Raw genomic sequence first — 23,328 nt, 5'->3', positions numbered from 1 at the left:
AAAAAAAAATCTTTCATTCTTTTTGAGGTGAGAATTGTATTTTCTCATCAGCATGCCTCAGTTTCCCAAGGGTCAAAATTATAGGTATGTACCATCAGGTCGTAATAGTTGCTGGGTTTTTTGTTTTTAACTAAATAGTGAAAAATAAAATAAAGAATAAGAAAGGATTAAAACAAAACAAAATGACGAACTATGGTTGGTGCACGTCTTTAATCCCAACACTTGGGGAAGGGGCCCGGCAGAGACAGGCTGATCTCTGAGTCTGAGGTCAGCCTGGTTTACAGAGCAAGCTCCAGGACAGTCAGAGACACACAGAGAAACCCTGTCAAAAAAAAAAAAATCAAAAACAAACAAACAAAAACACCAAAACAAAAACAAGCAAGAACAAAACAAAAAAGAAAGAAAGAAGAGAAGAGAAGAGAAGAGAAGAGAAGAGAAGAGAAGAGAAGAGAAGAGAAGAGAAGAGAAGAAGGCCAATCAGGGCTGCAGAGATGGTGCAGTGGTTAGGAGCACTCCCTGCTCTTCCAGAGAGCCGGAGTTTGATTTCAAGCATCCGTATCAGCTGGATCACAACCGCCATGACCTTCAGGTCCTGGGGATCCAGCCCCTCTGACCTCTGTGGGCACCTGCACCCACACAAACACTTATGTGTCTATAGCATGTAAAATAATTTAAAAATTAAAGCCAACTACGTTGTTAAGTGGCCTGAAGGAAACTGGACTAAAAACTTAAAAACTTCAGTCCTTGGCCTGGCTGCTCCTGTGTCCCAAGCACTGTGACCTCAGACTTGGCCACTTCCCTTTCTGCTCACTGGAATGAAGGCTCCAGCTGTGACAGCCTGTAGCTTGCCTACTGAGTGGAACTACGCAGCAGCTGCTGCGGTTGAGTCCCGGCCACTCTTCTCAGCTCTCTGAACCTGCCCTCCAGCACCAGTGTAGGTACTCTCCAAACTACCTTTCACTGCCAATGCTCCGGCCTTCTTGTCTTTTAGATTTCTGAGGTAAGGACTCACAGCAGCTCAGACTACCACAGGACCACCTCAGACTCCCAGCAATGTCCTTCCTTCTGCCACCTGGTGCCGAGATTATTACCCATCTGAGCATACGTACTTCCTTCTGCCACCTGGTGCTGAGATTATCACCGATCAGAGCATAACATACTTGCACATGTGCGCACACAGATAAAACCCCAAAAAACAAATCTGGGGACCACACTGTTATATTTAGTGGTAATTTAGGCTCAGTCTTCTTATTCTCTCTTTTTTCCCTTTTTCTTGTTTCGGTTTTTCAAGACAGGGTTTCTCTGTGTAGCTCTGGATGTCCTGGAACTCGTTCTATAGCCCAGGCTGGCCTTGAATTCAGAGATCTGCCTGCCTCTGCCTCCCGGGTGCTAGGATTAAAGGTGCGCGCCACTAGGCCTGGTTACTTATTCTTTCTTACATTACCAGTTCTGTAAATTTTAGTATTTAACTGTTAGAGTTGAAAAGGATCCTAAGAGCTCCTCTAATGAAATGTTTCTTAAATCCTGTAAAAGACGCTGTGACAGGCTTCCTTGTGCTGTTTTAGGGGCACCGAGGCACCATTGAGCATGGCACAGCTGGTGCCATGTTAGAGGTGCTGAGGCACCATTCCGACCTAAGAGCCAGCACTGAGACATCACCACCTGCCAAGTGAGAACAAAGACCTCGTCCACTGAAGTCCATATTCTAGGAAAGTCCCTAAGTGGATAGGCCTCACTATGTGGCTTCTAAATAATTGTTCTTGCTCACTGAGGTCTGTCAACCCAGGAAGTGGTTTTACTCACCCTGAGAAAGGCTCAGACTGCACTGGGGTCCCGAACACCCTAATAAAATTTTTTGGCTAATAAAATATCTATATTGGCTTGAACCCGTGTCTGAACGGTCTTCTCTGGTGGATAATAACAATATCCTAACACTATTGTTATGAATCTAACTCATAACAATATTCCCAAATCTACTCTAGACTGGATCACAGCTTTGGGAGAATGAGATCAACCTCTTTCTGTATAAAAACGTATATGTATAGACATGCAGGGAACTCTCTACAGAGAATGCAGGGAAAACGCAGGAAAGAGATTCAGTGTACTCCCTTTGTAGTGTCTAAGATTTGAATCTATTCAAAACTAATACTAGGAACCCCCCCACCCCCACCCCCGTTTTCCAGGTCAGTGTGCTGCTGCCAATCCACACATCAGAAACCCCCGTTCAGGACACTGCAAAAATTTATACATAAAGATGTACATGTTCATCACAGAAGGAAAAAAAATTCTAGCCAAACAACAATTTAAAAAAAAAAAAAACCTAGAAATAAGTCAGACTCAGTCAGGCAGGAAACTTAGGCAGGATTTGAGTTCAAGGCCAGCCTGGCCTACATAATGAGACCCTATCTCAAAACAATCAACTAACAACAAAACCAAACATTCTAATGTCTAATAAATAATAAATAAATAAATAAGTAATCATTATATATTCCGGATTAAATAATATATGTTCATTTAAAGTAGCTCATTTTTACATGTTTTTTTTTTTGAGACAAGGCCTCACATAAGGCTCCAGCTGGTTTCAAATTTCTGGTAATCTTGTCTCAGCCTATGAAGTATGTTTTTTAATCTTACCTTTTTAACAGTATAGGAAAGAACAGCATGCGAAATGAACTAAAGGCCATCTGTACCCATGTCCTAATCATAAATTCAGAGCGTAAAATGGCAGGAACTGAAAAGGAAAGTAGGGTGTGGCACACACTCCCACGGTCCCAGCAGAGGGAGGAAGGCAGAACTCACTTCAGAAGACGCCCTGACCAGACAGCAAAAGCCTGCCCTGAAGTGAAAGCCCGAGGAAACTGGGCCACGCAGATAGTGCTCCCCTCTCCACCCGCTCCCTGTGTCCCCATCTCCTCAGGCCTGTCCCCCTCTCCACCCACTCCCCATTCCCTCAGGCCTGTCCTCCTCTCCACCCACTCCCCTACTCCCCGTCCCCTCAGGCCTGTCTGTCCCTTTGTAGGAGCAGTATTTTCCTACTTGCTGAATTCACTCAACACAATTATACCTTATATATCACCATACTTTTACGCCATTAAAAAATTGAGCAAGGCCAAGGTAGGGGATGCAGGTTCACCTCAGGGGTAGAGCATCCGCTTAGAGTACACAAGGCCGTGGGTTCGATCCCCAGCACAAGACAAAAACAAAACCTAGCCAAGCAAACAAACTCTCCTCAGAGGATATTTACCACAATTTCTAGAGCAGTGGTGCTGGCTTCATGTGTGGTTGTATAGTAGTCAATACATTTACTAAATTGTGGCTAGTATCTAATCTTTAGGGTACTGCTATTTAGATTTTGATTGCTTGCTTGCTTTTTTTTTGTTTCGTTCTTTATTTTTGGAGGTTTCACTGTGTAGCTCTGACTGGCCTGGCATTCTCTTGTAGACCAGGCTGGCCTTGAACTCACAGAACTCCACCTGGCATATGCCATCAAACCCGGCCAATTTGTATCTTTCTAAGGAAGGAGGTTTCTGACTTCAAGCGGCCAGCCATCCATGTCTGACAAAAAGACGATAAAAAGAAGCACCGGCAGCAATTGACACGGGATTTCCTACGGAGCTACTGCGTTTTGGTTTGTGTCTTTTTCAGCCTGATCTGGAACACGCAGGTCTCAGGTGCAGGAAACTAGTCCAACATCCAGTGCAGTGCTGGAAGGGTTAATGACAGACACTCTGTTCCACACAGCTAGTAGACAGACCTTCTCTAAGAGGCTGCTGTAGCACGGACAGTCGTGGAGAATGCCATCTGACCATGCAAATGGTGGCTAAAGGCACAGGTATAACCCCGAGAAAGGTTAACACAGCAGCCATCAGGAAGTCACCCAGATTTCAGGTTTTGATGAGAAGTGGGCCAGGCAAGGGAAACTCAGATTTGTACTGAATATAATTTTATTTCTTAGAGGAGACAAGCAAAGACAAGTAAGTTGTTCACACTTGAAACACTTAAAATAAAATGTGAGCCGGGCGGTGGTGGCACACGCTTTTAATCCCAGCACTCAGGATGCAGAGGCAGATAGATCTCTGAATTCGAGGCCAGCCTGGTGTACAGAGGGAATTCCAGGACAGCCAGGACTATTACATAGAGAAACCCTGTCTCGAAAAAATATAAGTAAGTAAGTAAATGAGTAAATGGGTATGTGTGTCTGTCCCTGGAGGCCAGGAGGAGGTGCTGGATCCCTTGGAGCTAGAACTGGAGATTTTGTGAGTCACCAGATAGGGGTGCTGGGATCCAAACCCTGGCCTATGACACAGATGGGAGCCATCTCTCCAGTCCTTTCGCTTCTCTCTCCAGACTGGGCCACAGGGGGGACCCTAGTTCAGGCCTCTGTGCCATTCAGACCAGTCAGTCTACACCTCCACCTTCTCTCCTGTCCCTGGAAGGCTGGAACTCCAGCTGTTCCTCCCTTAAGGGCATGCCAGCCACTAGGGAGCCATCCTTCTGGAGTCCCGTACTGGGAACCAGCACTCTAACCCTCTCAGGAAAGGATTATCTGGTTTGAAGAGAGGATTCAGCCCAAAAATTTGACAGGCTCAAATCCAGACCAAGCTCAAAGCACACCCTGGATACAACAGAAAGACTATGAAGGCAAATGCTGAATTTTTCCATCCTCCATTTTTCGGAGCCCTCCAGAGTACAATATATAATACAAAGCCAGTATTTGCCCATCTAGGAAAATTCTTCTCAAGAATCCATTCTTCTCGCCTTGGACAAACCTTAGCCATTCTGAGCAGATCGGAAGACACTCCTAAAAAGCTCTTTCAGTAGCGTGCCCCGCTATCTTGCGAAGGGGAACTTCACCTTCCATTTCCAGCCTAAAGCGGTCCTCTGAAAACTAAACCTACTTCTTGAGGAAAGAGTGAAGGCGGCGAGCTAGCATCCTGCGATCCTTAGCTCAGGCTGACAGTTCACAGTGATGCTCAGCCACGCTCTGCCTCCTGACCTTCGGAGGCTTCCAGGGACTCTCAGTCTATGCTGCTAACAGTGTGTATTACTTTCCTTTCTGACAATGTCCATGAATTCTCCTGTCCTTTCACACGACTCGACTCTCCGTCCACTCTTAAATTGGTTTCCTGGTCTGCCCTTTAGTCTCTCTCCATCCCTGTCTTCTCATCCTGAATCTCTTTGCCTGAATGGACAAGAAGTCTTCTTTAGTGCTCCCATTGTCTTCTTTCCTGCTGGAATGTTAATCAGCACATGGGATTTAATTAATTCAGCAGCTAATTAAAATGGGAGAACCAGAGTGGAAGAGGAGGAGGGTAGGAGAGATGGATCCTACTTCCGTGCAGAAGGCACTGCAGATGGCTCTGGGTTGGCTGGTGCCATTCCACTGCCCTCCTCCAGCACCTCAACTACTCATACAGCAAGTGGGGAGGAGCAAAAATAAGGGGCGTGTCTGGTGGGGCCTCCACTGATGGACTCATTCAGTCCTGCTGCTGCTTTGCGCTAGGAGAGGCCCGAAGGGTGCACACAGACAGCCCCACATGAAGAAGAGCTAATGAAGGGCTTCTGAGCCAAGTCAGCCTGTTTTCTTCAACACTGGAGGTAGTCAAGAGCAAGGCCTATTCGTCCCAGAAGATTAACAGCATCTTGGAGGTTGCTAGCACCCAAGGACCAAAGAAGACAAGATGAAAAACACAGCCCCTGATCCCATGGAGGAAAGGGATCGTTTACTTTGGCAGTCGGGGAGCTTTCCTGTCGTTCTTTCTGAACCAGGCTAATTCCCCAGCACGGGTGGGCAATGTAAAGGGCAGCTGGTGAAAGGTGGGTGGGAGGAAGAGGGAGAGGGCATGGACAGGCACCGGTGGGTAGAGAGATGCAAAGGAGAGAGATTTAAAGAAAGAAAAATGAAGGGTATAGAGAAGGCAGAAATGGAGGGAGGCAAAGAAGAATAGAGAAGGAAGAGGTCATTGGGGCAGGGGCAGGCTTTCTTTGCCAAGATGTGTAGAGGAATGGGCTATCTGTGCAGGGGACTTCCATGCCAGGCAGGGGGGAGGGCAGGGCTGCTGGAAGACAGAGGCAGAGCCTGCAGGGAGCCAATCAAGCTGCAGGAGACTGGGCACTCAACTCAAGGATCTTACTAGATGCTGGGCATTTCTAGCAAACCAAGAATCTGTCAAAGGCCATCGAAGGAAGCTTCCCAGTGAAAGGACAAGGCAGAGTCTGCCTCCAGGAGCTCTGAGGGGCGAGGAATGAGATTCTTGGCAGCAACCCCTGGCTCTCCGGCTGTCAGCTGATCCTCTGGAGGGAAACACAACCTTAGGGAACTGATTTGAGAGTTTGATAGGTAAGAAAGCAGAAGTACTCGGTCCCAGATAACACCTGATGATACTTGGGTAGCAGACTTGATTCAAGAAACAGGACTCAAAGCCTTGGGAGACAGATCACCTGAGACTCACCAGAAGGACACTGAGGGCTGATGCCAGATGAGGGTTTCCTCTTGTTAACTGTCACACTGCTAAACGCAGCAGCAGAGGAAGTCCCTGTACCTACAAGACAGGGTCTTCCGAGTAGGAATTTTGATTTGATCTCTTTGCCACCTAGGGCTTCCTATAAGAGCCAGCAGTGAGCAGATCAAAATCAGAAGAGAGGAAGTAAGAATACAGGGGTGCTCTCTGCTCTCCAGAGCCCACCCGTGGGGTTAACAAAGCAGTTCCCAGCAAGCTACCAAAGGCTTAGTCAGAACAACTGACTAAGAAACACACAAATGTTTCCTAAGTCTATACTGTAGGCTGGGTTTTAACTAGTAATAAAAAACATAAGAGTTTTTTTTAATTAACTCTTGTAACTCAGTGATGCTTTCTATAAAAGTTAGATTAGCTCGTGGAGACACACAGACACAAACGTTTGTATGAAATCTTGATCATGCTGCTATTTTCAAGGCTTTCAGTGACCAAGAGGATGAAATGAACACATTGGTTTCTACAGAGTAGAGGAAAACAGACTTAGATGCCAGAGGAGTAGGAGCAGATGCCAGCTCAGCTGTGTGGCCTAGGAGCGGAGGAAAACAAATTCCACTCAGTTTCTAGTTACCTAAAGCACCTAGAGAAGTTATTAAAACTGAAATGACTGTTCCAGAATGTTCTAAAGTTGAAAAGTCTCTATCATGCATTGCAACAAAAATTTTAATGATCTTTTTGCTTTGCTTTAAGAGAAAGACATTGCTTGGTATGGTGGCACATGCCTTTAATTCCAGCACTCAGGAGGCAAAGGTAGGCAGAGGCAGGTGGATCTCTGTGAGTTCAAGGCTAGCATGATCTACATAGCAACTAGGCTTGCAAGAGCAACAAAGTGAATCCGGGGGGGGGGGGAGAGGAGAGAGAAGACAGGGATCTCTGATACAGGAGACTACAATGCCAACTTAGAGTATCCAAATAGAACAAGAGAAGTTGGGGCAGCTGGGGAAGACCTGGGTCAGTATACTGGAGGAAGGTGGGACTGGCAGGAAGTGAGAAGAGCCCAGAACCTCTAAGGCTCAAATAATAAAAGCAAGCACGTGGTGCTCTAACACCTCCATGCCCTATAGATCTTCCCCGTGCCGTGGCTTTCGGCCTTTCTTCTTAGTTCAGCACACAGCTTGGACTCACACGTCTGAAAGCAGAAGCAGTCGATCCAGAACTGCCACCCAAACTAAGAAGGACTTCCTCTCACCATCACAGGAAAAGACCACAGGAATTGCTGTGGGCAATTCCTAGGGCTTGCACAAAGACAGTACTGTCCAAGGAGTGACTAGGAGGCTGTTGGTTCACAATGGAAGATCTGATAAGAAGAAAATTAGCCATCTGAGAAACTGGATAGCTTCATAATAAACAACAGCTGTCTGAGCTGAGGCGTTTAGGGTACTAGCCAATGAGAGTTGTCCAGATAGGAAGATGAGGAAGAGCTGGATTGATAGTCTGATGAGTTTGGGATGTACTCTGGGGAAGTAGAACAATAGAGAGCTGAATGGTGGGGGGGGACACATAAATTCAGCTGAGCAAGGGAGAGATACGGACTAGGAAAAGCAGACTGCAGGAGTGGGCCCACGTCATTCAGCCAGGTTCATACCCGGCAGAGATCAAAGAGCCAGGCGCCCATCATTCGGGTTGTCATGGCTTCCCTATCAGGCGCCTTCTGAGGACTCCAAAGTTCAGCAACCGGATGTTCCTGAGGCCACACTGGCTTTAGAGCCTAGAATCTCTCCAGTTTTACAGAATGGATAACAAACCCAAAATTACAGCCGTCCTAAACAACCCAAATTCAAAGGTTCTGAATGAAAAGGCCCTTAATATCTTACTTAATTCTTTTAAAACATTACCGTTACCATGTGTACGGTGTGTGTGCAGAGGTGTGCACGCGCCACAGCACACACGCGAAGGTAAGAGGACAACTCTGTAGAGTCAGTTCCGTCCTTCTACCCGAAAGGCTCAACCTCGAGCTATCAGGGTTACAAGCCAAGTCCTTTCTAACTGGGCCACCTTGCTGGCCTGTATCCGAATCCTATTTCCCTTCCCTCATCATCTGGAACCTAATTCTGTATACCTGGGACTTTCTGCCAGTTAAAACGTCCACTGCCCACATCCAGGAACTGCATACATCTGGAAGGGGACCTGTCCTCCCTCCTCTCATCCATTTCTCACGCAGAGTCATGATTTTCTCAACCTAATCTTCAGGGCTGACCCCTTGGCTTCCCTCCCCTGTACTCTCCGAAGCCATTCTCCTCTATAGCTCCCTCACAATAGGAGAGCCGTCTGTAGGATGCCCTGGGCCTCAGAGATAAGAAGAAATAGAGGTGAGGTGGAGTGTAGATTGCAGATTAGGGGAGTGAGATGGGATGGGGCTCCTGCAGCCAGACGGAAAGAGGACAGAGAAAGCCAGAGGCTGAGTGTGGGGGGGGGGGGGAGTAGATGATGGCACGGGGAGGGGGGGGCAAGGACAGAGAAAGCCAGCGGCTGAGTGGGGGGAGGGTAAGAAGATGGCACTGTGGGGGGACTGAGTGGGGGAGGGTAAGAAGATGGCACTGTGGGGGGACTGAGTGGGGGAGGGTAAGAAGATGGCACTGTGGGGGGACTGAGTGGGGGAGGGTAAGAAGATGGCACTGTGGGGGGGCGTACAAAATTAATTTAAGGAAGAGAACAGTAAAGGAGACGTTGGTAGAATAACAATCAGGCAGTAGAGGGCTGGGGGGCTACTGGTGAAAGGGAGGATACCGGGGGAGGAGGGCCTTGCTGGCGGAGCAACAGTAGCGCCACCTATGGGTCCAGTGGAGGGTTACGATAGCAACAAAGAGGCCCCCTACCTGGACACAGGAGTCTGGGCGCAGGTGGGGAGAGGAAACAAACTGTGTGTACCTCTCGTGGGAAGAGAGAGGCTGGAGAGATGACCAAGGGAAAGGAGAGAACTGATTTCCCCATCCCAGGGAGATTTCCCTCTCAGAAAGCAGGTGGTTGAAAGAGAAAGGTCTAAAAGGGGCCGGATGCCAACTACGGCAAACACGTGTCTGATTCTCCCTTCACTGGCTGGCCAAAGGGTCTTATCTGTGTTCCCAAGTAAGTCCCTTTCCTCACTGGACAGCGAAGAACACAGCTCCCTTCCTGGGCAATGGATACCCCTCACTCAGCTGCCCCCCTCCTCCCTCCCCAACCCAGCATTGCCTTGAAGCTCTCAACCACCATTAGAAAGCCCCAGGGAGCCACCAAGCTGAGAAGAGGAAAGGAAGGGTTCCCCCACCCACCAGTCGGAAAAAACCAAGGTGGAGGACAGGGAGAGATGGGAGAGAGAGGGAGCAAAGCTGTACGGTGAGGGGGGGGCGGGGGGGGTTGGAATCAGCAGTATTTGTTGTGCTTCCAGCGAGGAAGGAGCCGTCGTCACATTTTTAATAATAATAAATACATGAAGACAGATTTGCCAGCACTGCTCTGGCTCCTTGGGAAGGGTGGGGGAGGGGAACCAATGCAGCTGCAGCAAAGACCAATATCTTCCCCTCCCCTCCCCCATTAGACAGATTCCACACTGCAGCGGTCTCCCCTCCCCCTCCAACTGCAGTCCTCCACAGCCCACCCTTCCCACCGTCCCTTCACACAGCTCCCCCGCCCTCTCCCTCCCTCCCTTCCCCACGCTACTCTATCCTTTCGGCTCTGGTCCTCATTTACGACAGCCTCATCCCAGCGTGGGGGGAACCCGAACACCCACATCTTAGACCTGCTCCCCTAATCCCAAAGCCCAGGCCTTTCCTACCCTTTACTAGCTGGATTCAGTTCTCTCCCCACACAACACTCCTCAGAAGTCATCTAGCCTATTTCAGCATTTCCTGGGCCTTACTGTAAGGGACTGCTTTCCTCTCCATTTTTATTTCAATGTGACTTCCTTTATCACATCCTTAAATATAAGGGCTATCAGATTTGCTTGTCTTTCAGGGGTGTCAGGGCCTCAGGACTCAGCGACCACTGCCACCTATTGACCCAAATTTGTTCAAGATGGGCCTTTAATACACTTCTCACAGGGCATCAATAGCTTAAACATGCAAAGGCATGGCTCTTGGGGCTTTTCCGAGACCCTCGGAACAATGAGATCAAAGGAACACAAAAGCAAGACTGGGCAGGGAGCCAGCGCAAACCTTTCTGCACGCGCAGGCAGTGAGAAGGCCAAGCAATGAGAACAGCCTTGTCTCCTCAAGGACCTGTAAGGGAAGTAGGGGTAGAATTTTTCTCAGGCAATGGTAAAAATATTGTGCATAACAACAGAAATGATGTTAGCTCTGAGCAAAAGGGTGGTATTTATTTTACTAGCCCTTCGTATTTCACTAGCCCTTCGTCGCGTTGGCAGAAATCTGGTATTTACAGAGCAAACCGATCGCAGGGACATTTGAGACTGCCTCATGTCTCATTCAACCTGTAGCAGTCAAAAGTGGAGATGAGGAGACGCGGTGCTGAAGGATAACCTACCCCGTGCCATTCTAAGGCTTAGTTTTGTGCCTTCCGCCCCCAAGGCAAGAGATGGGGGCAGCTTGAGCTCTCCGCGGTGCTGAAACCTGGTCCACCGCAACCTGATCATCCCTTCCTTATCTGACAAAGTTCATTTTCCAAAGAAGGTATCCAGAAAGACTTGGCAACCTTTGATAGCTATTTCCCCAAAGCTCCATAAATCCCTAACAAACGAAGATCTGGAGGAAAAAATGGGATTTTTGTCAAACCCTCTTTTTCCCCTACTCCCTAAGATAAAAAAAAACTAAGGGAGAAGCTACATTAGCTTGTCAGGTTAAAAAAAAAAGAAAAAGAATTCAGCCTGAACAGAAAATGGAAATACAGAACAGAAGTGACTAGAACAGGCCTAGACCTTGCAGCTCTGATCCTTAATTCTGTGGTTCCACTACGTTAACAGCAGCTCTCAAACTGTTGTTCCATGAGGACTAAAGGATCCTGGGCTCCTCCCAAAGCTAGGGAAAGCAGGCTCTAGCAGTAAGGAGGATGCTTCTTCCCCACCCCAGTAAAATTAACCCCACTTAGGTGGTTTACATGGACATCTACATAAAATCCTGTCAAACGACATAATCTAATGATGCTGATACAAATATCCTCAGGAAAAGATGCCAAAAAATTGTTGAAAGTCTTTTCCAGTAGTGCCAAAAGGCCAGAAAGAACATCCGGGAACTAAAGACTCATTTAGAATAACTATAAGGCCCACAGAGACTGAGGTTTGCTCTGTTTACTGACTGGTATACCAAGAAGGCCCAGAGTACACAGGCTGTAGTCTCTGAAGGAAAAGACCTCTAGCAGAAATGGGGCAATAAGTAATTTTACATTTTAATAAATTAGAAACAGCAGCCAAGCATGGTGCTGCTCGCCTATAATCCCAGCACTAAAGAGGTGAAGGCTCAAGGTTGTCCTCAACAGTAACAAAATCAAGGCCAGCATAGACCGTCTTGGGATCCTGTCCCCAAAGAGCACAATTAGAGTTCACCGATTATCAGATGTGACGGCTCTAACCAAAGCATCTTTGTTATGCCACATGGAACCCCACGGTATTAGGGACAAAACGGGGGTCTTGTATATATGCTGAACAAGTGCTGTACCATCTCCGAGTTAAAGCCAGGCTCTGGCTGTTTCCCAGGCTGGCTTTGAACTCACTATTTAGTGCAGGCAGACCTTATTCTCGCATTCCTTCTGCCCTTGCCTCCTTCCTGCAAGTCTAGACACACAGGCATATGCCACCTCATCTGGCTTCCAAAGCATACCTTAGCTAACCTGTCTAGGTTGTTCAGCAAGAAAGGCACAAGCTCTAAATCTGCTCTTGTGTCTCTTTGCTTAGACTTGCTTGAGCAAATATTAGTATAAGGTCTCAGAACACACAGGCTCCCTCCGACTAGCCAGGAACTAAGCTGCCCCAGAAGCTAGCCATCCAGGGGTAAGCCACAAAAACTCAGGGCTCCTTGATATAGAGGGAATCTTAAAAGATTCAGGTATGTATATTTTTAATTGCTTGCATATGGTGTGTGCTCTGTTCTGCTCTGTGACCCTGCACACTACTCCTCTGAAGTCTATTGGACCTGGAGCCTGCCAGTGCTGGGGAGCTTACTGGTGTGCACAGCCATACCTAACTTATTTTTATTACTTTTCAAATTCTGTGGGGAGAGGACACGGGCCTGTGAAGCTTGGAGAACAATTTTTAGGAGTCAGTTCAGTTCTCCTCTGGGTCCCAGGGATAAAGTTCAGGTCATTAGGAACCCACTAAGCCCTCTTGCCAGACCCTAATCCCTGACTTTTTTTTGTGGGTGTTGGGGTCTTGAAGTCAAGTTTATGCCCACATAGCATGTTTTCTTACCCAACGAGCCATCTCCCCTGTTTCCTCCCCACCCCCAATACTGGGGGTTAAACCTAGAGTTTCTTCAATATAATTGCTCTACCACTGAGGTGTAGCCCTAGGACTCAAGCATACTTATATTCCTAGCTTAGAAAAACCAAGGACCAAGATATTAAGTCATATGACCATGATACAGGGAATAGAGTAACCATCGATCTAGTCTATTAATTTCTACAGCTTGTAGTCGGCTGATTCTTGCCTCAATCAGGACAACCAGGAGAGATCTGAATTCAAGCCAGGCAATGGTGATGCACGCCTTTAATTCCAGCACTAAGGAGACAGAAGTAGAGGATCGCTGTGAATTCAAGGCCACCCGGGGCTACATGAGTTTGAATCTGTGTAAAAAAGAAAGAGCTCCAACAAAGGTGATACCAGCACTTGGGATCACTGAGTCTAACCTGGTCTACAGAGTAGGTTCCAGAACAGCCAAGGCTACATACAGAAACCCTGTCTCGAAGAACAAAACACACACACAAAAGAAAAAAATTCACTAAAGTTTTAGTGATGTAATGACCCAAATTATATTCCTACCCACGATGCCTGTCATGAAAAGCAGAGACTAATATCAGATGTTCCTGAGACCCGGTCTTTAAAACTCCAGTAAATTAGATCTATAGACCCAGCTTCTCACTTTAAATGTTTGCTTATGTCACTCAAGGTTTCCGGAAGCTCCCACCGAGAGCACAGATCTGAGCCCAAGATGGGCTTGGCTCCAGGTGCTGCACGTTATTCATTCTCCTGGCTGTCACACTAGGAATTCTGTTCCCTACTCGCTGACATTCTTCTGTAAAGGGCTGGACTTTCCTGACCCAGGTAAACTGAGGAAGGAGAGGCAGACTAGACCACAAGACTACACGGACTCTTCATCCACCACTTCAGCTACAAATTCATTCCAGAACTGACCAAAGGTCAGCTCTTCTGGGCATGACATTTTAGAAAGAAGCATTCATAAAAATGGGACAAGTAGAAGACCTCTTGCTGACACAGCCAACCTACATGGTCTTTCAGTTTATCAAGCAACCACTGCTTTCCTGAGCCACTAATGCCACCTGGTGGCCAAGATGGATAGAGCAATAAAACCTAAAACTAATGTTACTTTAGAATTCTAGACCTATCAAATTGTGCAGGAAGGTGGGCAACAGGGGTTAGGGAGAGCTGATTGTGGTATTCTACCGCTGTTTTTGTAAAATAATTAGTTCCCCATTTCTAGAAAAAAATATACCACCAAAGGAAGCAAAGCAAACTTCTCCAACGTCTCCAGAACATGTTTGCTTTTCTGCGGCCACTCATTGGACGCACCCACACCCAGCAATTCCCGTCATACAACGCACAGCAAAGAGGGCTTTGATTTATAAGTAAACGCCATTTTATTTAGTAAAGATCTTCCCACACTTCCAAGGTCATTTGCATATGGCGGAGCACCCGGATGAGAGTGCAGAAGCGCTTCACCGGCGCCTCCGGAAACCTGAAATGGAAGGAGAACCGTGAATGCCAAGGGATGGCTGGAGCACTGACGGCCAGCAGGGGGCAGCACTGCCCATCTGCCTAGGACCCACAGCAGGAGCACAGTTAAGGCGAGCAGTCCCTTCACGTCCCTCCACCCCACCCCAGACAGGGTTCCTGTGTGGCCCTGGCTGTGCTGGAACTCACTCTGTAGACCAGGCTGGCCTCAAACCCTGCCTCTGCCTCCCAAGTGCTGGGATTAAAGGTGTGCACCACCACTGCCCGGCCAGGTGATGTTTTACGAGTCTATTTACAGACACCAGGACGTGAGCTGTGGGGTCACAGAAGTGTAATCCAGAGACAGAGACCCTTGCGAGGGACACGGATTTCAAGATTGGGAAAATAAATAAATAAAAGCCCACCTAGCGAGAGTAATGACTAGTATGGAAGAAATAGGAGAGACCCGAGATGGCAGTTCCTGAGAGGTGGGATTCCAGCTCAGACTTCCCATCCAGGCAGCTAACTCTGAGTGGCTCACTGACCTTTCTTCTTCCGGCCTTTCTTCGGCATCTTCTTGCGCTTTTTAGCGGGACCCTGGCTCTGGAGATAAGCGGAGTGAAGAAATGGTAGTTTTTCAGCACCAGTCCCTCTCAACCTCATTGCACAAAGCCCCACAGCTGCCTGCCACCACCGGGCCGCAGTCTCACCTCGTCAAGATGGGGGGCCCCTTCTGTCAAAGCACTGATGTCACTGAAGTGTGTGAGGGAGTGAAGCTGCGTACTCATAACACTCGCTCGCTTTCGCCGTCCTTTCTCGCGCTTGCTCACACTTAAACGCACCATCATGCTCTCTTCATAGTTAATCCTGCCAGAAAGAGTTTCCAGAAGGTTCCCACGAGGATAACTTGGGTCCCAGTATCTACCCATTCTCACTTCAAGTCCTCAGGACATTCACAGATAATACAGGATTTAGCTAAGGAGGAGCGTGGCATGCTCAGTACCAAACTTCTCACGGATCCTCCCGCGGCCCTAGGGATTAACCTATGGTCCGACCACACAATGACTTACCAGGGAAAATCCTCACAGCCTCCCTGAAAGGGCTCTACTGTAGAAACCATCGGCTACAAAGACGCTACCCACTCGAAGCTAAGGAGCCTGCATTCAGGTTAGTTGTTTTTCTATTGTTTTCCTAAATGTACAGAAGACTTCAGTACCAACACAAAACCTGCCTTTTCTATCGCAAGGTAAGAGCTATGACTGACGACGACAGCGGCCTATTAAAGCCCTACCGTGAGAACGAACATATTCTTCACTATACGGCATTTGCTGGGACCTAAGCAGGCAGTGGGAAACGAAACGATTTTAACAATTAAAACAAAACCAGCTTTTCCCCAGCTCTTATTTGTGCTTCAAAGTCATCAATCTTCAACCGCCACCACGGGCTTCACTCCACTTTCTATGTGACGCTGTGCCCCTGGGCCAGACTTGAAAGAACCCCCAACTGCCGGAGCTCAGACCTGTGCTGATCCTCCTGACTCTGGCGAGTGGCATGGGGGTGCCGGGAGTCTCGGATTTCCTCGGGGGCGTCTGAGTACTGCTCCTTCAGCTCCCGGATCACAGAGCTGCTCAGCGCTCGCCGCTTCGCCCGGTCCAGGCGCTTTTGCTCCCGCTCTGCTTCTGTTTCATCTGAGATAAGAGTCCACAAGGGTTATTCTCGAGTCAGCACAGGAAACAAACAAAACTCCCACCAGGGAGGCCATGGCCACAACTCATACCATAATGCACTGGGACCAGGCGCGGTGGGACGTATTTCTTGGATGAGCCCTTCACAGATTTCTTCCCTGAAGCCTCAGACTCGCCCTCCTCTGCGCCATCGTCCTCTTCATCCTCAGAGCCCAACTACAAAAGAAGGGAAACGTTTCTACAAACCAGAAGTTTTAATCAGACAAGTGAGAAGAAAAGGTCACCGCTGGAGCTCCCCCTAAGAAGACGGAACCATGAACAAGGGAAAGGAGACCAGGGTCACCACAGGGCTAATCTCAGGAGGACGCAAACCTTACCTTGCTTATCATATTGCTGGGATGGGGCTTAAATCGAAGTGGGTCACTTTCGCCTGAAAGAAGAAGCGTTGGTAAGACCTGGAACTTCATAATGACCCCACCCCTTAGACGGCCCGCCCACTTACTGAGATAATGATCCCACCCTTTAGATGGCCCGCCCACTTACTGAGGCTGCCTGTCACGGCAGTCTTGACCAGTTTATCAATCTGATACTTCAGTTTTTGGTCCAAGGGGCGAAGTTTTTCTAAAACCTACAATATGGTAAAGATTATATTTGTAAAGATTTACATATTCTCCCCTAAATGAGGCACACACCAAGGTCCATCTGTTGTTCCAGAAAAGGCAATGAAAACACTCACAAGGTGGAGCAAATGCAGACAAGAGCACCCTTTCCTTAGTTAAACAGAACACTCACTTACGTGAGCTCGACAGTGACAGCCCTGGAGCAGGGCTTAGAAATGAGACTCAAATATGCAAAAGGCTCATACCGTGCGGATTTCCACCAGCCTCAAAACTGCAGGATGCCCCTGCAGAGATCCTCCCGAGGCTTTGTCCAGGATGAGGTGGCTGAGATCCATTAGGTACATGAGCAGCAGCTGGTCTTTCACTTCCAAGAAGCTCAGACCCTAACTCAAACACAACAGGAAGAGGCAGATTCTTAGTTTCAACCACAGAATCAGGAGGAGCACACAGGGCAAATATCAGGATAATATTTTTCCAAGCCCAACCTTCTCCCAATTAGTCCACGTAAGTATGTGAAATGTGTTCCCTCTCATCTGCAGTTTCTGGGTCACCCCGGGAGCTGCAGTCCAAATGCTGGGTGAGTATAAGGCTCATGCCTATAGCTCAGCACGTGGGAAGTTGAAGCAAGACTGCCACAAGTTCAAAGGCAGTCAGAGCTATCAAGAATCCATTCCATGTATCCCAGGCTTGATGTGGGAGTCCCCTCTGTATGCCGTGAATAACACTGGTTAATAGAGAAGCCTCTTTGGGCCTTTCGCAGGGCAGAACAGGGCAAGGCAGGAATTCCAAACAGATAGAGGAGGAGAGAGGAGGTGGGTCAAAGAGATGCCATGTAGCTAAAGGGGACAGATGCCCAGAAACCTTACTAGTAAACTACAAGCCTTGTGGTAAAATACATAATAATGGAAATGAGTTAATTTAAGATATAAGAGCTAGCTAGCAATATGCTTAAGTGACTGGCCAAGCAGTGTTTTAATTAATACATTATTAATTAATTGATTAATTAATTAATGTGTGATTATTTCAGGTCTCCGACAACCCCAGGCTGGCTTGGAGCTCTGTGTGTAGCCAACGATGACCCTGAAATCACGAGCCCCCCGCTTCAGCCCCCAAGCGCTGGGAAGGTGTTTGAGCCACCACTACAACTCATGCTCTGAATTGTGTATTGCTCTACCGTGGCAATGAAGTCTTGTGCCACCTTCCCCCATCCCTAGCACATGAATCCACAGTGCAAAAATCCAGAAAGAGTGGGGGTGGAGGGTGCACAAGCCTTTAATCCCAGCACTTGAGAAGGCAAGGACAGGTGGGTCTTTGAGTTCGAGGCCACCCTGCTCTACAGGGCAAGTTCCAGGACAGCCAGAGCTACACAGAGAAATCCTGTCTTGAAAATCCAAAACAAACCCCCAAAACAAAACAAAAAACAGAAAGAAAAATACACCAAGCTCGTACCCTATGTTATCCCAAAATGGTAATTATACCGCTTTAAAAATTTTTTTGGGGGTGGCGGGGACTGGAGAGATGGCTCAGCAGTTGGGTTAAGAGCACTGGCTGCAGCCGGGCGGTGGTGGTACATGCCTTTAAGCCCAGCACTTGGGAGGCAGAGGCAGGCAGATCTCTGTGAGTTCGAGACCAGCCTGGTCTACAAGAGCTAGTTCCAGGACAGGCTCCAAAACCACAGAGAAACCCTGTCTCGAAAAACAAAACAAAACAAAACAAAACAAAAAAAAAGGCTTTGTATGGGGCTGGAGAGATGGCTCAGTGGTTAAGAGCATTGCCTGCTCTTCCAAAGGTCCTGAGTTCAATTCCCAGCAACCACATGGTGGCTCACAACCATCTGTAATAAGGTCTGGTGCCCTCTTCTGGCCTTTGGCATACACACAGATAGACTACTGTACACATAATAGTAAATAAATATTTAAAAAAAAAAAAGAGCACTGGCTGCACTTTCAGAGGACCTGGGTTTAATTCCCAGCACCCGCATGGCTGCTCAAACTGTCTGTATCTCCAGCTGCAGGGGATCAGACACCACACAGACATACATGCAGGCAAAACACAAATGCACACAAAGTGAAAATAAACAAATCATTAAAATATTTTTCTTTTTTTTGTGCTAAATTATGTATCTTCCAAAGCTTCCCATATTAAAAGTAGGTGAGAGGGTGGGAAGCCGTAGTAAGCAGCAGAGTACTTATTTAGAATGTGGAACAATTCAAAATCTCTAATCCCAAATGTTTTATATTTACAGTTAAAAAAAAAGCAAACGTTGATTTTCCAACAAAATATAGTAATATGGACAAGCACCTACCCTTGCATAGAAATGATAATGACAGTCCAAAGCCTGGGAAAATTTACTTCTAACAGGTTAAATGCTTTACCAAAATTACATAGCAAGAGTAGACATGTTTGTCATATTCAGTGTAATCAAATATTGGTTAAGTCACTTGGAACTTGAGACTGCATTTTCCTCATAAGTAAATAAATAACAGTATTTCTGTCCAGCCCTAAGAAAAATTTTGAAACACAAATAAGATAACATGAAAGTATTCTATAACCTGTAGGGAACTTTATAAAGGTACTGGTCATAAAAGCTAAGTTAATACAAATAAACATATACTGAAGTATGCTAGAAGCCTAGCTAGCACCAAAACACAGCAAAGAATCGTACCAGGAAAAGACAGGTGAGAACACGAACTGGTTCTTCTAAGCACCGGCACCACAGCGAGACCCTAGCAAGAGCCCAAACAAAGCAGACAGCGCACCTGCCCAGTTCAAGCATGTAAAGACGTTGAGCATCACCCTCTGCTGACACCGATAAAGTACTATAAAATTCTGATTTCTTCCTCTTGAAATTTTAATTTGAAAACCAGCTATTTCACTGCACATCAGGGACCCTACAACCCTAGCATTTGAAAGGTGGAAGGTCATGAGTTCAAAGCCAGCCTGTGCTTCATAGCAAGGTCCTGCCTAAACAAATGGATGCTTGCAATGGTAGAGACCAGAATCAGACACACTGTTCTTCCTAACATTTATGCCAATGATAAATTTTAATTTACAAACCTAGAGTAAGAGAGTAACAATAACTAGCAATATTGATAATTGTTAACCCTATATTAAACATAGTTATTTACAACTTAAGAGGTGCTAGTTGATGACGGCACACACCTTTAAGCCCAGCACTTGGTAGAGAGGCAGGCAGATCTTTGTGACTTCAAGGCCAGCCTGGTCACAAGAGCTAGTTCCAGGACAGGCTCCAAAGCTAAAGTAAAACCCTGCCTCGAAAATCCAAAATAAATAAATAAATAAATCTTAAGAGGTGTAACTGAAATTTTACACTTATATTTTCAGACTGCAGTGAATTTCATGTAACTGAAATCACAGAAAGTGACACTGGGGACGTCTGTATACAAAGCCATCATGCCCCAGTCAATCACCTAATAGTACAAGAAACAAAAGAGCTGGAGAGATGGCTCAGCGGTTAAGAGCATTGCCTACTCTTCCAAAGGTCCTGAGGTCAATTCCTAGCAACCACATGGTGGCTCACAACCATCTGTAGTAAGGTCTGTTGCCCTCTTCTGGCCTTTAGGCATACATGTAGACAGAATATTGTATACACAATAAAAAAATAAATATTAAAAAAAAAAGAAACAAAAGAGCAACTCCTCAGTCGTCCTACACGGCTCCCCAGAGTGACTACTCCAGTCTTCTTACCACCCCCTGGCCCCCTTCTCTCTCTCTCTCTCTCTCTCTCTCTCACACACACACACATTCTATGTATGTCCATCTACAAAACCATTTACTCCCCAGAACACTGCAATCGTGAGTATCCCTGACTCATATTTATCCTTCAAAACCCTGTTACTCTGAGACACCTTTTTGGACTCTGCTTGGCTGGCACATCCCTGCTCATGGCTTCTGTAAAATGATGCCACACTCACACCTGGCCCTCTGCTGTGCATTCGTACACGCATGGAAACCACACATTACTCCTCTTGTATGAAGTCCTAACTCTCAGGACACATGCCACACAACAAATCTTCAGAAAAAAACAAACCACCGAGCACATATGAGGGGTACTCCCTCTTCAAGTACCTTTTTAAAAAAAGATTTGTGTGTGTGTATGTGTATGCTACATGTGTAGGGTGCCTTTGGAGGCCAAAAGACATAGGGATTCCCCTGGAGCTGGAGCTCTGAGCTACACAACTCGAGTGCTGGGAATCAGAGTGGCAAACTGTCATCCCCTGAGCCGCCGCTCCAGCCCCTCTTCAATGACTCTTACCTTCTCTGTAGAATATGCTCCAGCTTGGACTTGTTTTGTCAGGGCTTGTACCTGCGCCGTTACAGCCATTACCTGAAATTAACCAAACAAAATTCAAATCGCTGTGAAGGAAAAATGCCACCTAAACTTTATCTGAAACACAGGGTTTCTAACAGGTCCCTAAGGAAAACTTCACATTGCTTTCTACAGCTGGGAGAGGGGACTGTTAAGAAACCAAAGGGGATGAGGAGAAAAGAAGAGCAATAGTGGTGAGTGTAATCTTTTTATTAAGACACGGCTTCTCGCCGGGCGGTGGTGGCGCACGCCTTTAATCCCAGCACTCGGGAGGCAGAGGCAGGAGGATCTCTGTGAGTTCGAGACCAGTCTGGTCTAAAAGAGCTAGTTCCAGGACAGGCTCCAAAACCACAGAGAAACCCTGTCTCGAAAAACCAAAAAAAAAAAAGACAGGGCTTCTCTGTGTAGCCCTGGCTGTCTTGGAACCCACTTTACAGACCAGGCTGGCCTCGAACTCTCTGAGATCCACCTGTCTCTGCCCCTGAGTGCCGAGTTTAGAGGCGTGGGCCACACGAAGACTGAGGACTGTAATTTTGTCTGCACCAACAGAACTTACAAAACATCAAACTATGTAAACGCATAGTAAGTGGTACTTAGAGTGATATGTCACCATTGGCAACATCTGTTTGCTTAGTGTGTGTGTGTTTAACAGGAGTTTGGGTATAACTTTAAAAAAAAATTCCTGTACTTCTCTGGGTGCAGAAATGAATTACCATGAAAGGCTTTTATTTGACACTTAACGTACTTAGGTAGTATTCAAATATCTGTTCCTAAATCATCAAAGTGTGTGGATCAGACATACAAAGTCATAGCTAATCCCCGAGTAATTTATTTGAAAAGGAGACACAACTCACCTGCTCCTGGAGGTTTTTCAAAAGTGTCACCGAACTCGAGACGTCTGACTCCAGCACTTCCTACAGATAGACAGGAGGAGACAGGAAAAGATGGTCAAGTTCTTACATTAGGCGATGAGATGGCAGAACGCACTGCCTACTAAATTCCCTTCTTTTCACCAATATGTTCGAGACGTTGAGCCGTCCTTCCCGGGTACAGGCAGCCTCGGATCAAAGCCAGTCCTCCCACCACACTGCCCTTTACTGGAAGACCGGAGACTTCGGAGTTAAACCTCACGGATTACATGACCGCTATCCTAATGTTCTCGTAACATTCTCCCACCACAAAGCGGGATCCCGGCCCGCCCTGGTCAATAAAGTTCATTTTGAAGAGTAATTTTGTGTTAGCTTCTTTTCCGGAACCAGCCAACATGCAGCATCCACCCCGCCTCTCTCTCATCTGACTTATAACAATGCCATGTCAGGGCGAGCACATCCCTGAGACAGTTCCCATCACCACTCTTGCACGGTGACAACGGTTCGCCTTGACCAGAAGCGGGCGAAAAGAAGCGCCCACAGTAGCTACGGGAGGAAGCAACGAGACAGAACTCACCGGGGCCGCCATCTTCGCAGAGCCCACCCTTTCCGGGGCCGAACTTCCTGGGTGCTAACGTGAGTTCATAAATTTGATAGACAACCACTGCTTGTAAATTTCAGCCAATGGAAATAGGAGATTTTTCATTTCCGCTAAACAGACAGGCCGGACTTCATCTAACCAATGGGCTAAAGAAACTGGCTAAATTCGTCAGACGCAGAGGCGAGCTAAAGGCGCCCAAGATAGGCTGGGGCAGAAGCATGTGATTCGTGGTTTACCGAGAATGATTGAAGCCACCTCCAATAAAGGTTGCGTAAATGATTGATTGGCAGCTAAAGCAACTAATGGAAAAGAGAAGTTAGCTGAGCCACCCGAGAGCTGATTGGCTCCCGGATGCCGCAGTGCCAGTCTTTGCACGGCGTTTTCCGTGTAGTACCCAGAACGGCCACTGGGTGGCGGTCTGCGGCTTTGCCCGGCGGCGGCCGCCGTTGCCCCCTGAACGTGCAAGCGTACCCTTCCTGCGTCTGTGATCGTCCTTGTAGGAGGATGAAGCCCTTTTCGTCCAGGAATCGGACGGCTGGGATAGAGGAGCCCAGAGCCACGGTTCAGACTGCCGGCCGCATCTCTGGCCCGTCCTCTCCGTGTGTACGCAGGACGCTGCGCAAAGGCTCCAGTGCGCCATGCACCACTCCTTAGGGAAAACAAGACGGCTGAGCAAACGGGTCAATCTGAAAGCCTTCCTTCCTCCAGGCTCCACTAGTCCACTGCAGGAATTGGTTCAAACCCAGGCTGCGCATATTTCCTTTGTCTCCCTCATCTTTTCTCAGTATCTTCCAACACCGCGCTCCCTCCCCTCTCAGAATAAGGTACGAGAAGGGAGGTGCTGGCCTTGCATTTTTCCGTCAAAACTGAAAAGAAGACCTCGGACTGGAAA

General features: G+C 47.3%; 1 protein-coding gene across 2 annotated transcripts; it reads right to left on the bottom strand.

Moving 5' to 3' along the window:
• Positions 1 to 14,245: 14,245 nt before the first annotated feature.
• Ngdn (neuroguidin) lies at positions 14,246 to 22,509 on the bottom strand. 2 transcript variants are annotated; one of them, XM_075949646.1, is made up of 11 exons: positions 22,413 to 22,509; positions 21,821 to 21,880; positions 20,913 to 20,984; positions 16,882 to 17,019; positions 16,560 to 16,644; positions 16,394 to 16,446; positions 16,109 to 16,232; positions 15,851 to 16,019; positions 15,042 to 15,198; positions 14,877 to 14,934; positions 14,246 to 14,356 (listed from the first exon to the last, which is right to left on the bottom strand). In XM_075949646.1, exons 1-11 carry the CDS (start codon positions 22,422 to 22,424, stop codon positions 14,337 to 14,339), a joined length of 948 nt encoding a protein of 315 aa, XP_075805761.1. In that variant the 5' UTR covers positions 22,425 to 22,509; the 3' UTR covers positions 14,246 to 14,336. The 2 variants fall into 2 exon arrangements, with proteins under 2 accessions (XP_075805761.1, XP_075805762.1); XM_075949647.1 differs by lacking the exons at positions 20,913 to 20,984; positions 21,821 to 21,880; positions 22,413 to 22,509 and adding an exon at positions 17,122 to 18,005.
• Between the last annotated feature and the right edge of the window lie 819 nt (positions 22,510 to 23,328).

This window comes from Microtus pennsylvanicus, chromosome 15 (assembly GCF_037038515.1).
Source record: "Microtus pennsylvanicus isolate mMicPen1 chromosome 15, mMicPen1.hap1, whole genome shotgun sequence".
Lineage (NCBI taxonomy): Eukaryota > Metazoa > Chordata > Mammalia > Rodentia > Cricetidae > Microtus > Microtus pennsylvanicus.
The sequence above is the reverse complement of the archived record's forward strand: the minus strand, read 5'-3'. Positions and strand labels throughout refer to the sequence as shown.